Genomic DNA, 16,397 nt, shown 5'->3' on the forward strand with positions numbered 1-16,397 from the left:
TGTTAATTTAGCATGGAGAGATATACTGCTTCAGAATGTTAATTGGAACGTTATAATGACTTTGTGTTTTAGTACCCATTACTAAGAGAGCAAAGAATGATATCTTTGCTGCAAGTAATTTGCTGCTATCCAAGGGGTTTTAGACTTTTTCATTTTTCTTCTACTTCAACCAACACAGAGAGGAAAACTCAATATATATATATATATGTATATATATATATATATATATATATATATATATATGTTTTTTTTTTTTTTAAATGTTATTGTGTTACTTACTTTAGGTTGCTGAAGCAGCAGTAGTGAATGGGAGAGCTGCATGTGAGGCTGCAGTGGCTTAATTTAAATGGATCCAATTACCTTCGTGGCCCTGACAGATTCTTACAAGAGACAACTTATTCAGAGTACAGTGAAAAGTAAAAACCCTACTAATTTTATACTCTCGGGAGATTCAAAGCAATTTAAATGACTTCAAACAACAAGACATTATGCATCCTCCACTCTATAATTAACCTTCTTTACCTTGCTTGTCTGTGCATTACCATACACTTCAACCAGCACAGACAGTGTTTGATAATGACAGGGATTCAAATCATACCACTGAGAGGTTTTAGCTCTGTTTCAATGGAGAGCTGAAAGCAGAAAAGCTGCACAATACAAAGAAGTTGATGCACTGCTTATTTTCATGTCTGAACTTGATGTGTCTACACAGCTGTAGTCATGGGAGTCTTCTGCTTTGGGTGTGTTTGGTGTTGCTGTCTTCCTCCCTCCCTCCAGAGTGCAGCCATACTGGTCTGTACCGGGCTCCAGCTGGTGCCTGTAACCGATCATACATTTTCTTAAATTTCCACAGGGCTGTGCTGGATTATTTGAGTACAACAACAGAACTTTATTACAGCACACTTTAGGGGGACACATCCTTAAAACTTGCTTGTACACACTGAATGAAATCGCTTTATTTTGTAATATTAGTACACTTCTTATACATGATTGTGCCCTTTCTCTCCTACTGGTAATGTTACAATTTCAGAGAAGGATTTTAGAGCTCAGCATTTACCTGGAATGGTCTTCATCCACAAATCGCCCCCTACCTGTAACCCCCACCCCCAGTTCCATGTGTCATCGTATCATACCGCAGTCCTCGAAGTGGAGGGGTAGGAGATGGGGGCACGTCCTGCCGCAAGGGCCCTCTCTGCTGGGAGCTAGAAAATAAGCTTTGGTTAAAAAATAGAAAAATAGTCAGAGATGAAAAACAAACAAGAGTTAAACATTGTACAAGTATGAGAGGGAAGACATACGGACAGGTAGGTAGGAACACAGCAAGGGATTAGCGAAGATCAGGAACATTATTATTATTGCAAATTTAAGATTGAACTTACTTTCTAACTACTCTGTAACTGGGACCTGTACCATAAAGCAACATGCAATATGATCTGTAATTCTGTATTAAACCTTTGGGCAGAAACATGAAGCCGGCAAGTAGAACCCAAAAACTGCAGTTCCTGCAAATGGCCACTTGAGGCTGTCTAAGGAAGTCAGTCAGTTCCCCCAAAGCTTCTGTGACCCATAAAGGTTTTGGTCTCTATAGCTCATTTCCTTGACAACTGTGCAGTTTTTTAAACCCACCTGTTTAAAAGTATTAGGGCTTAAATTTAGGGGCTTCGCAGCTTTGACTGGCAGGTGGATGATAACAGAGGCAGCTGTAGCTGGCAGCCATCTCCTGGAGGTTTCACTGCACCTTCTGACTGTGTTTGTGCTGCTGGTGTGTTTAAGAGCATTTTTAATACAATTATATGTCAAATAATATTACCTGTGGTTAAGAGCTGGACAAAGAGGTGCATGTCCCCTAGTTCTGGTCGAGTGAAATTAAAGGAATGTTTTTGTATGTTACTTTGTATCAATAAACCCTCCGGATGAGCTGGAGGAGGTGGCTGGGGAGAGGGAAGCTTGGGCTTCTCTGCTTAGGCTTCTGCCCCCGCGACCCGGCCCCGGATAAGCGGAAGAAAATGGATGGATGGATGGACTTTGTATCAATTTGCAGATTATTAGCTAATAATCTATCACCCCACCATCTATGGTAACTTTGGCTCCACAAACAGCATGACAGTAGCCAAAATGCTATAACTGAGGCTTCACAAACCAATGGGGAATGTCACAGTGGCTACATCCATCCAATATACAATATATGATCTTGGTACAAGGGTACTTTAATTACCTAGGGTGGGGGTAGTAGCCAGGGTCAATGCCTCGAGGGTCTCCTTGCCGTGGGTATGGCTGACCTGGTGGGTAGTTGGAATAAGACGGGCCAGACTGTGAGTTGGAGTAGGATGGGGCCTGGGGGTATCCCTGCTGGGAGTGTGGAGGTCCGGGATAAGGACCTGACCATGGCTGCATCGGGTATTCAGCTGGATCTAATGGACCTCGTCTGGAAAAGAGAATGATATGCAATTAAAACAAGGAAATTTAACACCACAGTCTTTTATACTTAAGAAAAATAACATTTCCTCCTTTAACCAATCATAAGGTAGATGCAGCCAGTGGCTGGATGGTCTAGAAGCCTGCTCTGGGAAAAGCTCCATGGCTGAACTTTTTGTTTATAGTACAAAACTTCCTTTTTTCCAACCACTGAGAAGTCACTCAATGAACCACACCACAGCCAAACAGAAAAAAAGAGGATAAGTTCATTCAAAGTTCACTGCTGTGTACAAACTGGATTTGACTATGGCTACAGCTGCGGTTAATGGAAGAAGAGCTGTGATCATTTGTTGTTATTTTTTTACATAATACAGCCTGAAGGATGAAAACACCATAAATATACGAACAAACAAAAAAGACAGTGTTATGAAAGGCAATCAGAGAAATAAACATGATCGGCCTGCACGAGACCAGAACATAGATGCAGCTTTAACCTCCCGCTCTGTCTGAGCACATTCACAATAAAACAAATAATCAACCAACTGCTGGCACGACGAAAACAATGTTAGAGTTTGTTGTTTTCATCGAGTGATGTTCTCAAAGAACCTACCAACAACTACCCACACTCGATGCTAGTTTCTCTGCTTAATCTGTCATCTAAGGCTGAAATATTCATGAAAACCTGCTGAAAGCAACTTCTTGTGGATGACAGAGACGAGTGCGAGAGAGGGAGAAGCATGCACTCAGCTCGCAGCTCATCCCAGCCAAAGATCACATAGCAACAGAATATAAGTGACATGTGACAGTTTTAAGTAGGCTAGAGCTCAGTTAACGCAAGTGAAGACACACGCGCAGCTGTGGTAATCCAGTCTAGTCCTGTTAATAGATATTGATGTCTTGTGCCCAGTGGAAAGCGAGTACACAAACATATGTTGTCCACATAGCAAACATTACGAGGTATTAGATTTTATCTCTCCGTCTTTCTGTCTCTTTCGTTTGTCTACACGCATCTCTCACTCTCTCGATCTACCCCGCTTTCTTTTCTTTTCTTTCTTTCTACTCAGTTCAGCACGCAAATATATTTATGCTCGTTTGTATACTGTATAAACATACTGCATATTAAGCGAGATGGACTCCAGAGCCTCCAAACAATCACATAATTCGCCTGCTGACCTTTATATATAAATGCACATAAATGCTTGCACAGAGCCCAGGCTGAGTGCTGGTGGTCTCCATATTGATGTTTGGGGGTGTGTCAGTTTGGGTGGTCATCAGCAGAAAGTGTCTAACTGGATGCTCTTCATGCTTGGGATGTCTTCTTCTGCCCCTCCCGACTCTGTATCCATGGTTAGCATGTTTATGTGTGTTTCAGCAAGCACGCACAGACGTTACATTTCTGCTTCACTGTCAAATCAACTGTCAGACTATCTGTCACCTGTCTTCTGGATTCTGCTACACTTATTGTAAGTCACTCTGGGTTAGCATCTCAGCTGGATGTCTCAAATTTCTCTCCTCTCGATAGCTGCAGCCGCTTTGTCTGCTCTTCAGCTGGAAAGCCTACCAACATGTCAGTCTCCTAACTGCCCCGTCAGTCCCTGTGTCTGCCTGACTCTATGTCTTGCTCGCTCTTTCTCTTTTTGGACATTTTAAGTCTGCCTGCCAGCCAATCTGCAGGGCTTGCTATTCACCTCTTAGCCGGTATACCTGTGCCCATATCAGTCAGTCCATCTGTCAGTTAGAGTTTGGCCCCTGGACATGATAATGTCATAGAGGCAAAGATAAGAGCAGTGGAGAGGTGATGGGGAGGTGAAGAGGGCAGGAAAGAGAGATAAGGAGGAGAGGATGAGGGGAGGAAAAGCAAAGTTAAGAGGAAGGAATGGGAGATGAAAAACAAGGATAAGAAGAAGGGAAGACAGATGAGAAGGATCAAAACAGGAGCTGGAAAACAAGACATCATCTCTAAGATTAAGATCATTAAAAGTCATAGACATGCTTACATTATCAGTGTACTGTAGTCTATTTATTTATTTATTTTTAGGGGCATGTGGGGGAGGATTTTAGGCTTATAATCACCGTCAAATTAGAGTACTTAATGTCACTTTTTATCAGAACATTTATTTGCAAAAAACCTGCAAACAGAGAGAAAATCAGATAAGGTTGAAAGGGCCAGTAGTGATAAGACAAAGAGGCAGAAAATAAGGACAGGTCGGGGGTGAGGGAATTAAGCAAATACTACCAATGCAGGGTAAAAAAAAAAATAAATAAAATAACGAAAACAGAAGGAAAAGAGATGAGAATGATGTACAAGTTAGGGTATATTTACACTAGACAGCAACAATAGGTAACTGACAGGTGCTCATCCTGTCTTACAGCCTCCCGTAACCATGCTAACACTCAGTGTTACCTGGTTGCCTGCTCCCAGATTTCAAACCAAACCCAACATGGCTGCTTGAACACTTTCTCATTTATTACAAAAAGAAGTCCAGAAAAATGTTTCTCTGAAAACATCAGAAGTGAGAAATGTGCCACTGAAACTGTGCTCATTTTAAAATCTACAAAGGCTACTTTAAACATGTTAACGATGGTTTCCACAGGTGTCCCGCTGTGTCAGATTCCCCTGATTTGCATAACGTATCCTAGACCTCAACTCTGAAGCCCTGCCACGGGTGCCCTACACAGACAATGAACGCAAAGCGTGGAAATGACAGTAACTTTACACACTGCTATTGTCTACTAACACTTGGATTTTATTTCAACTCTGTGGTTTTTCAGTGGTTACAGTAATAAAGTATGCACTGGTCAGAATGGCTCTGGCCAACACAATTGTACAATTGTGGTGACTGCTTGTGGCCAGCTCAGATTTCTGTGTGATGCCTTGACCCCCAAACCTGCTTGGTAGCAGTTTAAGAGAGAGCTACTGGAAACCAAGAGGGGGAATTTCTGGAGTTTATTTGTACTGGTTTTTATAAATTCAATTTAAAAAAAAAGAAGCAAAATGCACACTTTTCATTGCTTTATTTATAGAAGAGGGCATCGTTTTCTTACTTGTGCTTTATGCCTCTATTTTCTTACATTTTACAGACTGAAAGATTAATTCATCAAAAAACTTAATTGATGAATTAATGAATGCTTAAAATATAATCACTTCATCCCTAGTGCCTTATGAAAGTTTCCATATTAGGAATGGCATAGAAATCCAGTGGTAATCTGTAGAGAATCCACTGTAAATCCGGTGGCAAGTTTGGAATTCTCCCTCCAGGAACCCAGTCAGCACCGCACAGCAGCTGGGGATTACGGAGCGATGTGGATGGAACCCATTACTGGCATGCATACACACACCCACTATGAGAACTAAAACACTTATGTAGACATGCACACAGTGAGAACATTTATCATCAACACACGAAAGAGGACAGGCACACATGCACACACACTGTTTAAATACAGCCCAAACTCCTAATCACCCCCCTCCCGAGCCCCACGTACTCTGGAGGAGGCAAATTGGCACACAGCTGGAGAGGAGTTAAGACCAAATGAGGAGGCTGGTGGTCCGTGTGTGTGTGTGTGTGTGTGTGTGTGTGTGTGTGTGTGTGAAAAAGACGAAGAGAAAGACAGAACGAGAGAAACAGATGTAACGAATGAGAACAGCTTCCTGGCTCATGCAACAACTAGTTTAACATAATTGAGAGAGTCATCAAACTAAAACGAAAAACTGAAAACATTCCAAGCAGAACAGAAAAGCCATTGAGTGCTCAGTTTGAAGTGAAATTCAGCTATGTAATACCTGTTTAGGGATGACTTCCTTAATTCTGTTATGTGGATAGCGCACTCAGAGATGCATGGGTCACATATTCAAAAGGATAATTGGAAGGATTTCTCTCCATGTCTGACAGTAATTGAGAGTAATGTGAGCCTCACTAATTCCCCGGTATTTAAGAGATTTCTGATGGATTTCAGGGGAAACAAGGACTTGTTATATGTCATCTGCACCTGCCCCTCTCTCTCATAAATGCACACACACTTTCACTGACTCTTTCTAAAAAGGGCTGCTTACAGCTGTTCTGCTGCTGGAAACACACCCCCACACAGAGTCATCTATCATCCTGGCCCGGCTCAGAGCAACTTTAAAAAAAAAAGAAAAAGAGAGACAAGTTGCAGCTTTGTGTCACAACATATTAAAAACCTCCTGAGAGCCAATGACAGCCACATTGCCGATAGATGGTCTCAATATAACCAAACATTAAAGCACAAACAGCACTGCTTCAGCATGAGAAGAGAAGTTACAGATGAGAATGGGGAGGGTTATAGAAGGAGAGGTAAAAAATAAATAAAGGAAGGCAGGGGTGGCGAAGAGTAATATTTAAAGTAAGTGAAAGAGAAGTGAGTGGAAGAAGAGGAAATGAACTAGTAAAGCTTTAATTCAGTTATATCTTTATGAGTCTTTATAGAGCTGAATCCTCACTTCGCGTTGATATCCACTTGAATCTGATTTGAGATTTTAAGCTGGGAAAGTACTTCATATTTTCAAATTGCATTCAACAGTGTCAGATTCTTTGTCAATGAGAGTCATGCTATTTTGACAGTGCGGTAATAAAACAGATTAATAGCTTAAATTGTTCCACAACTGCTGTCGTAATGTCATTTCGTGAGGCACGGTGAAAGTAGAGCTGCTGTGATATAGTGTTGCTGGAGTTAAACTAACTTTAACTTTGTTTCATCTTCCTAATGTGATACTTCATTATGAAGCTTTAATCACAGACACCGCCGTCCAAACAATGAGGCAATAAAAGCTTAAGTGGAAAATAATGAAGGGCGGAGAAATATCCTATTATCTAAGGAAGGGTAGGAAAGGCAGTAAAGCTTGTCTATTGAAGGACTGTTAGATGAAAAATAGAAGATAAAAAAAAATATACATGACATTTTGAGGGTTTTTTGGGGGGAGGGGGTAGATAACATTTAATAATGTTTGAAACTGCTTAGTAAATTCTATCAAGTTTAATATATTGATATACTGTGAATTAAATCCTCAAATTAGTAGCGAATGGGAAGGGAACATGGCCCAAAGATGTTATACATCTTTTTTCTTTTCTTTTGTAAGGCAAAAGAAAAATAAAACCAAAACCAAAAAAGCCAAAAAAACCCTGCATTTTCTAGGGAACTGCGACTAATAACTATATACTAGCTTTCACGTCAGCTAATTTGAGTGACATTGTACTGATTGTGGAGCATTTTTATTGTGACAAATAATATGGCTTGTTGTGCAGCTAATTGTAATACGTGACCATCCAAGATGTCTGTGCTCCAGTTTTGGTGAATGAAACCCAAGGAATACTTTATTTACATGTTAGCACCAACTGTCAGGTATCCAGTGGCTCCATGGTGTGGTGATGAACTCATTCACAGTACATGCCAGTTTGAGACTGGTAGGAGACACAAAACCAGCCTCAGTGGGTCACAGGTATTCCTAATGCTGGTCCAAAACCTGGATAAATGGGAGGGCATCCGGGGTAAAATCTGTGCCACATCAAACATGCGACTCCATTCACAGTTGCGACCCCATGGGAAATCAGGGAGCCGAAAGTACTTCTCTGCACCTGTACAGTCTATGCAAAATGGCTGGATGATAACTTAGCACTCCTTTCTCTCATCCAAATATGGCTCCAAGAAAAGGCTAAACTTGAGGTTTCAAAATGTAGCCAAACCAACAGCTATCTTAACCTTAAGTGCCTAAAAATATACAACCTTGTGACCTTTGATAAAGTGCATGTATTTAGCAATACCTCTTAATTAAACCTAACTCTGAGATCAAACTAAAAGCATAAACTTATTTGCAAACTTAATCAAAGATTTAAGAGTAAATTAGTAAATTAGTAAATCAATGAATACTACCTTTGAAAATATTGCATTAAAAACAGAAATAAGTGTGTAAAAGGTCATGTTAGATTGTCAGCTATAACTTACAAATCTGAAACAGACATTTAATGTATGTAGTATGATAAAATTAAAAGACAAATAAATAAAAGTTAGTTATACTTGTCTTAATGAAAGACTTTTAAGTTAAGTTCCATTTATAGCAGATTTCTTTTACAAATAAAGCAATGCTACCCCCTCATTCTGATCCACAGGGAATAAAAGTAACTGTACAATTAGCTCATCAAGTACTTTTATATATTTGTGACAGGAAAGCAAGTGACATGCCTCATATATAGGACCTCTCCACTAAACAGCAGACAGACTTGCGTCCCTGCGACGCTAAGAACTCAATGCTATTCGATGCACGTCTAATTGACATGGAAGAAGTGTATTACATGTTTAATTCAACAAAAAATGTGTAGATAAGGGTCCTTAACTTGCTTTCATAACAATAAATGTTAAACAAGGACAGCAAGGAAATATCTGTGGCATCACTATGAGCACTAAAGCTATAAATTAGAGATTTAAACCATTCAATTAGGTTTCTGGCCTTTAATGTGCACACTCATGTTGCCAAATGCTTCACATTAGTGGGGTCCTGAGATGTAATTATGAATTTCTGTCATGCATCGTTTGTTAGTCCATGAACAGAAGCACCAAGATGCTAATACAGTGCCAGGTGTACTGTCTACAGTGGAGAGCCCATTTGCAAAGAAATCTGTGAAAAATATACTTTTAAACTATATTTAGACAAAAGTGTATTAAGCATAGAAGGAAGGCTTTCAGAAGGACTGGCAGTTGTCTTTGTTTGACTAACTAAAACCACACTAAGCTGCTGCATGAGCACATCGCACAGGTACAGAGAAGCATCAGTAAAGTTCATTAACTGAGAGCAAACTTTCAACAGAACAGAACCAAGTCATTAAGAGTGCCTGAAGCAGGAGGCAGAGACTTTTTTTTTTCTGTTGTGTTTTAGGAGAAGCCCAATAACACAGAAAGCTGTTTTCCTACTTACGGTTAAGTGGTTACATACTGTGTGTCTTAGTGTATGTGTGTGCCAGAGATGGTATTCTGTTGGTTCAGCTGTCAAAGGAGTTTGAGGCTGGTGAATGTCTGTGTGAGTTGGTCTGTGCGTGACTCCTATACCTCTCTTGACTTCTGACCTCCTGAAGTCACATGACACTCCATCAGTTCCCACCAAACACTTAGAAGATGGGGTCAAAGGCTAAGCAAGGGTATTGTGAGCCAGGATTAGGGGGCATACCAACTACATAGACATAACATTAGAACGTTCAACACCATTTGCTAAAGCTAATGACCAACTGGTTGATGACTGGGAGACTGAGGGCAATAAATGTTTTTGAATGGATTTCACTTTTAAGTATTAACAGATCACTTATGTGGGCCCTTAAAGACTCAATAGGGAGGGTAGAATATCATTCTCCAGACAAAAACCTTCAGTAAAATTTTAATCTTAAGCCAAGCTACATTGTGGGGGTTTTTTTTGGCAGAAAAACTAAATTTTCTAGAAACTGCTACAACTATCAAACTTTCAATTCTTCCATATAACAATGCCAATACCATATACAATGTATAACAATGCCAATACAATCATTGGTTTTTAATGGTGGGTTAACCAGAAGTAACAAAATCCTTTAGAAAATGACTTAATGACTTAAGTGTTTCCAGCTGACAGAATAGAATAAAACAGCTTTATTGTCATTATATGTCACATATAATGAATTAAAGTATATAAAAGCAGAATAGAATAAGATAAACATAAATAAAATTTATATTTACACAGCTAAGGAATTTTATTTATGCAGCTAAAGAAAATAGCACAATAATAAATATACTTATGACGAATATGAGTATAGACATATATGAGTGATATGGGTATAGATGTGTGTTGGTTATTAGCAGTTTGGTAGGTATTGCAGAGAGTGTAATCAGAAGTATTGCACTTTAGAGTTATAAGCATAAGTATGGTTACTGCAAGGTGGTATTTCACATGATGGAGACAGTGACAGAGTGAATGCCCAGTTCAGTGGTTGTTTAATGTTCTATTGGCCCATGGGAAGAAACTGTTTCTTAGCCTGGATGTGCGGGCTTTCACTGACCTGTATCGTTTGTTAAAACAGGTCAGGCGCTGCTACATTCTAAAACAGAAAGTCTTTAAAATCATCATATAAATATTTTACAATTTACAATATTTTACATGTTTTAGATGTGCTGTAATTGCCTTTTTTTTTTTAGTTAAAACTGCTCCTTACAAAGCAAACCAACTCTAAGACACCATTAAAGAAACAAAAAGCTTTAATGCTCTTAAGCTTGAAAGCAGTGATCAGCTTAGCTGTCCTCTGAGCAGAGGGTACAGACAAGGGAAAGGTTTGTAGGAATCTAGCTACCCACCTAATTGATACCATTTTCTCACTTAAGTATTGCTAAATGAAGCACTGCTATAAAGTTGGGGTAAAGTTGTTTAACATAATGCTCTACTACCTTGTGGCCAGCTACAGATCAGTATTAATATCAATATATCAATACAGATAATATAAACACAGAAGTACCAACGGTATCTCTGAGAACTTTTAATGTTAAACTGTTTACAAGCAACATCTGTCAGAGGAGAACCTCCTGTGGTAAGATGAAGCCTGACACGGTGTCATGTTTTAGTCATTTATATCGAGTCTTATTATGAAAACAACAGTCAGAATTTGTATTCAAATTGTGTACCGTTTCAGTGCATAAAGAGGAAAATGATGAGAAGAACACCCAGGGTAATCACACTTCACTTTGAATGAGTCACTGTAGTTAAGCGACCCAAGTCATCGGGAGAGCAGTTGAATGCAAATACGAGCCCGAACGGCGGGCAAATTTAAGTCAAAAGGTTGAATAAAGAGTTGAAAGTGGGCAAAAATAAATAAATACAAGATATTATTTCACTGGTGACTGTTATCAACTAGAATGAATAGGATTTATTTTGTTTCTTGCCCAGCCTACTAATTTCACGTATCCTGCGAGGATCTCACATCTGAGCAAAATCTGTGTTAAGAGTACTAACCAACAGTTTACAGGCAAAGAGGAGACCACTAAGGAATCAAATCTTCATCTGTATGCAATGGAACAACCAAAGAGCAAAGGACAGAGAGAAGGTAGATGAATGTAAAGAGGATAAGAAACCTGCGTAAACAGAAGACAAAGAGATGTGGCCACGGAGGGCTAAGCCAGACAGGAGAGGGAAAAGAAGACAAGCAGGAGGAAGAAAACAAGGAGCAAGAGGGAGGGAGAGACATTAATTGTTAAATAATGAGGTATGAAGGACAAGCAGGTTTTCCAAGCATCAGTCTAGTAACAGACAAGACAAAAGAAATAAAGGTGTAATACAAAAACAAAAAAGAACAAGGAAAGACCTCACATCTGAAAACTGTAGTAAATGAGTCGGTGGCTTTAAGTACGAGAGGCTGAGCCTTTCAGATGGATGTCTTGTGAAAATGAGACAAAAAAAAAAACCAAAAAAAAAAAAAAACATGAAAGGATGGAAGGAGGAAGAATGGGAGAGAAAATGAGAAGTGGGTAGAAGAAGAAGAAGAAATGTAAGAGAACAGAGGGGGAGGGAGTGAGTGAGAAGAAGAGAAAAAAGAAAGAATTAAGGCAGAGAAACAAGTGCTGCCCTCCAGAGAGCCAGCATGCTGAAGGTCAGCATCTGCAGAGAATAATGGGCCCTACTTTGGGGGGAGTGCACATACACACAGGGACAGACACACACAGAAGGAACATGCACTCTATAAAACACACACACATTCTTACTTCTTCATGTTTCAATGAAACTAAGCACCTTTCAGGGGTTCCTATCTGTCTTTGTCAATAAATTTCTGTCAAGTGTGATTAATCCTCCAGTATATCACGAATGAATTACATGCCAGTGTAGGAAACTAACATGATTACATTCCCCTGTGTATGTGTGTATGCACATAGATTTGGAAACATGCCTTGTGTGACTGTGAATGCGAGTGCATAATGCAATGTACTCATTAGCTGAAGTGATAAGAGAGGGGGAAAAGACCGACAGGGAATTGGAAGAACTAGCCACAGCAGGTTAAAAAGGGGATAGCAGGGAGTAAATGAAAGAGTGTGGTAATACACTAAGCACTTAAAGTAAAAAAAAAAAAAAAAAGCATGAGGAAAAAGAGACAGCAAGAAAGGGGGACAGAGAGAGAGAGAGAGAGAGAGAGGATCAAATTAGAGCACAAAAAAGTTTTTAAAAAAGATCTCTTTGCAAAGAAAAAGAAACAGTACTGAAAGAAACAGAAAATGAGATGGGAAAAGGACAGAGGAGAAACCCATTAGATGAAAATGAGGAACTGAGGGATGAGGGCCTTCCAGATGGTAGGAGACTGTTGCCTCGGAAACACAGAGAGGGCAGAACAATGGGGATTTGGAGTGGTGTTTCGCATCCCATCATAATACGGCCATGCCATTTGGAAACTGAGCGACAAAACTGCAGCCAAAAATGACAGAGGCTGACAATTTACTGCAGGCAGCTCCTCCAAAAAGAAATCTGATCAACAAGTCAAATGTAAGACGAGCTGATGGAACAAGCCAAAGAACATGCTCCGCACTCACGCAGCACGGGGTTTGATGTCATTCAGACCTTATGCTCATGTCACTGAAACATTTTTTTATTGCATTGGCTTTCTCACCTGTGACAGTGAAGTGTGCACAAACTAACCTACAAAGTGCCCTCTGTCATGTCATCAGCGACAACATTGCTCATAAAGACAAAATCAGATTGCAGGCTCTATTTGTTACAGATAGGAAACCTAATAAAGTGCAAGTAGCTCAAGATGATTTTCTAATAAGTTATCAAATGACTGAAATTTTAAGATTTAGTGCTACTAATCAAAATACTAGAGGACAGAAAATACACATCTGGGTGTGTTCAACTTTGTCTGCTGAACATTTGTGCAAATCAGTACATTTTTCATGAGGTAATTCTTCATTTGCATGTTTTTAAAACATGTAGGTAATCAACTGGGGACATTTCATAATGATATCTGTCATTTTTTTCCCCTGTGGTTTTTACAATACATCGTTTTAATATCCTTTTCTCAGTGTCTTCTCACATTTGAGAAAAAAATCTCAAAATATGAGTAGCATTTTCATCCACCAGACTTTTGAATTTTACTCTTGCCTACATTCTTAAGAATTTTACACTTTTTTTGTTTCTTTCTTTGTTGTTGACAGTATTTCTGATCTCAAAAATCACTCTTTAAAAACCTCTAACTCTCAGACTAATATGCCAACAACATGAAACATGAATTATGCACCTGGTTTTATTTAGTGTTCACATTTCTCCTCTCAAAAAAAGCATGAAAATTGCTATATTTATACTGATAAAACCTTACTTGCAAATTTAAACAAAAAAACTTAAGTAAAATTATGGTCAATTAGAGAAGTTTCATAGTGGTATCCCTTTGGGCTGCCGTAAAATGCACCTACAGAAACTACATACATTTTTACAAGCTTTAATTTCGCAAGAAATGACAGCCTTATCTCATGGAGAACGCAAGCTATAAGCCATAAGTCATATTAAATGGTGCAATCGGAGTCTCTGCTCGTACACACTTTTTGAAATTCACCTGTGTAACAGCCATAAAGACAGACTGATTACACTCACAGTGAAATGGCTGCACCTGAAACAGCCAAGCCCATCTATACTAGCCAGAATTACTCAAACTACAGATGACATTCCGTTATATCAGTATCATATATAACCACTTACAGGCAGTATAGTGGGTGACTTCCTGAAACATAATGAAATCCATTACTGATAACACCATTTCCCATTCAAACAACCGTCTTCATTTCACATCTTGAGCCAATAAAGTTCCCCTCAGCAAGATGTAATAGTTTCAAGCTGGGGAAATTTTTCTCTGTTGCAGAACCACAGGGAGCAAATTGCAGACAAAATTACAATCCACTAATTTGATACATGAAGAGGAGTTTTGAAATAGTAGTTGTAAGAGATGGGACGTAGTAGACATCCCAGAACAAACGCATGTATAGTCATGTGATCAGACAGAAGGACTTCCCAGAGCATGCTTGTGTCTATATTACAAGTTATGGTTTGCACAACAGTAACTGTTAAAAACATTATATAGGCACATGCATACATCTATTCATTAACTTCACCTCCATGGACCCTGGACTTTTTTTTTTTTTTTTTAAGTCTACTGCAGTAACTGCCTCACATTTCCCCCAATTCACAAATCATCACAAAAATTTCTAATGCTTTCTTTTTGTTTTTAAATATAAGAATTTCACATGAGCTCAAAGTGCAGACTCAAAATGTTACATGCCGTAGTTAATATAATGGCGAAAAAGAACTTTGCATGCACGCACAAACATTTTTAATTACCATTTAACAATCCAATATAACTTTGAAACTAGAGAATTCTTCTAGCAGTGCAGCAGCGACAGATGGTCAGTAGACTGCTGCCAGATGTTAACATTTCACAGCTGCAACAGTAAAAATTTATGAAGTGCAGTCCATCTTCTTGTTCTTAAAACATAGGTAAATAAGGATGTATATGAATGCCTTTATGTGCAGTTGCACAAACTGATGATTGATTAACTGCTGTTGCCTGGCTTCAAATACAAGGGCAGAATGATCAGTTCAAATAAGAGGTGGACTTGGACTGAAATGTTACATTAGGTGTAATTAAAAAACAAACAAACTGCAAATTATGCAAATTATTCAAGTAAAGCTTCATTGTAAATTTCACAAACCTCACTCTACAAGAGCACAGTATCACTTAACATCAGTTGAACCTCAGAATACCCCAAAAATCTGTTAAACATTTACCAGCTGGGACCTGAAAGAAATATTTTCTCTCTCACCCCAGGGTCCACATAAATGAAAGCACATCATACTCTTGTCATACCTACCTGCTGGTTCTGCAACACATTATGGGTTATAACCCAACATTTTAGAGTCAATGATCAAAATCAAAGCTTTCATCAATGAGCGACATCCGGAAAGCTTCAAGTTAGGAACAAGCTGGGGCCACAAGAGAAAAAAAAAAAAAACAGAGCAGGGGAAGGAGGGTAGGCATATTATGAGAGGCAGGGTCTTTCTTTGAATTCCCTGCATGGCTAACAAATAAGCAGAGTCTCGATGAGTCCAGGAAAACACAGAAAAACAAGTGGACAATAGGGTGGATTATGCAGCAGTTGTAAAGTGGTCTGGGAAACTCTTGGGCCTTGTTGGGAGGTCTTCTCAAGAGAGGTGGGGATAGAGAAAGACAGAAAGAGAAGTGAGAGACACTCCCATTTCATCTCCCTCTTGGGGAGAGGGAAATGATATTCAACAATGTCCTTTTTTACCCCAAGTTCAGAAAACACAACAATGAGAAGTGGAGGGGCAGAGAGGGAGAAAGATGCGAGGCAGAATGGCAGCAAGTGGAGAAAAAATAAAATGAGGAACCACAACTAAAAGACGTGGGAAGACCCAGAGCTCAAGCTACAGTACAACATCTGCTTTGTAATTAGCTATTATCTAATTATCATTATAATGAGGAAGTGATGGTCTCTCCAGTAACCTGAACGACAATTCTGATTGGCTCTTTTAACCTAATGCGAGCAATAACAAGGACAAATCGGACATGGTGTTTTGGCTAATCCAATTCGGGCTAGGGCTGTTTCTTGCACAACTGAACTATAAACAGAAATTGTTAGAAAGCCAAATAATGTTGTCAGGCAAAGCTGACTTGGTCTCATTTTGTGCGCAAGAGTGAAGTTCTGAACTTCAGAGAACTACTAGAAGTTGAAAACACCATCAGGTAAACCAATTCAATTTCCCTCTTTCTTGATGAAATCTTCACAGTCTAAATTTTCTTCACAAGCCAATATTTTTAATAAGCAACTTGAATTTTGTGTAAAATATATTAACCATTATTCATATTTTGCTTATCTTTGCCTTTTTTCTTTTCCCTTTTCAATAAGAGAGAAGACAAACGTGTCTCTTTCTTCCTTTTGTATGTGTGTGTATCTGGCACCTACAGAAA

General features: G+C 39.1%; 1 protein-coding gene across 3 annotated transcripts in view; it reads right to left on the reverse strand.

Moving 5' to 3' along the window:
- Positions 1-269: 269 nt before the first annotated feature.
- The window catches only part of pard3bb (par-3 family cell polarity regulator beta b), a 219,535-nt gene continuing 203,407 nt past the window's right edge, over positions 270-16,397 (reverse strand). For all 3 annotated transcript variants that reach the window (XM_030758551.1, XM_030758552.1, XM_030758550.1), the window contains 3 exons: positions 2,216-2,425; positions 1,058-1,202; positions 270-817 (listed from right to left, as the gene is read on the reverse strand). In XM_030758551.1, the coding sequence (XP_030614411.1) occupies positions 1,088-1,202; positions 2,216-2,425 (325 nt within the window). In that variant the 3' untranslated portion in view covers positions 270-817; positions 1,058-1,087. The remainder of the gene's footprint in view (positions 818-1,057; positions 1,203-2,215; positions 2,426-16,397) is intronic.

Source organism: Archocentrus centrarchus, chromosome 21, assembly GCF_007364275.1.
Source record: "Archocentrus centrarchus isolate MPI-CPG fArcCen1 chromosome 21, fArcCen1, whole genome shotgun sequence".
NCBI lineage: Eukaryota > Metazoa > Chordata > Actinopteri > Cichliformes > Cichlidae > Archocentrus > Archocentrus centrarchus.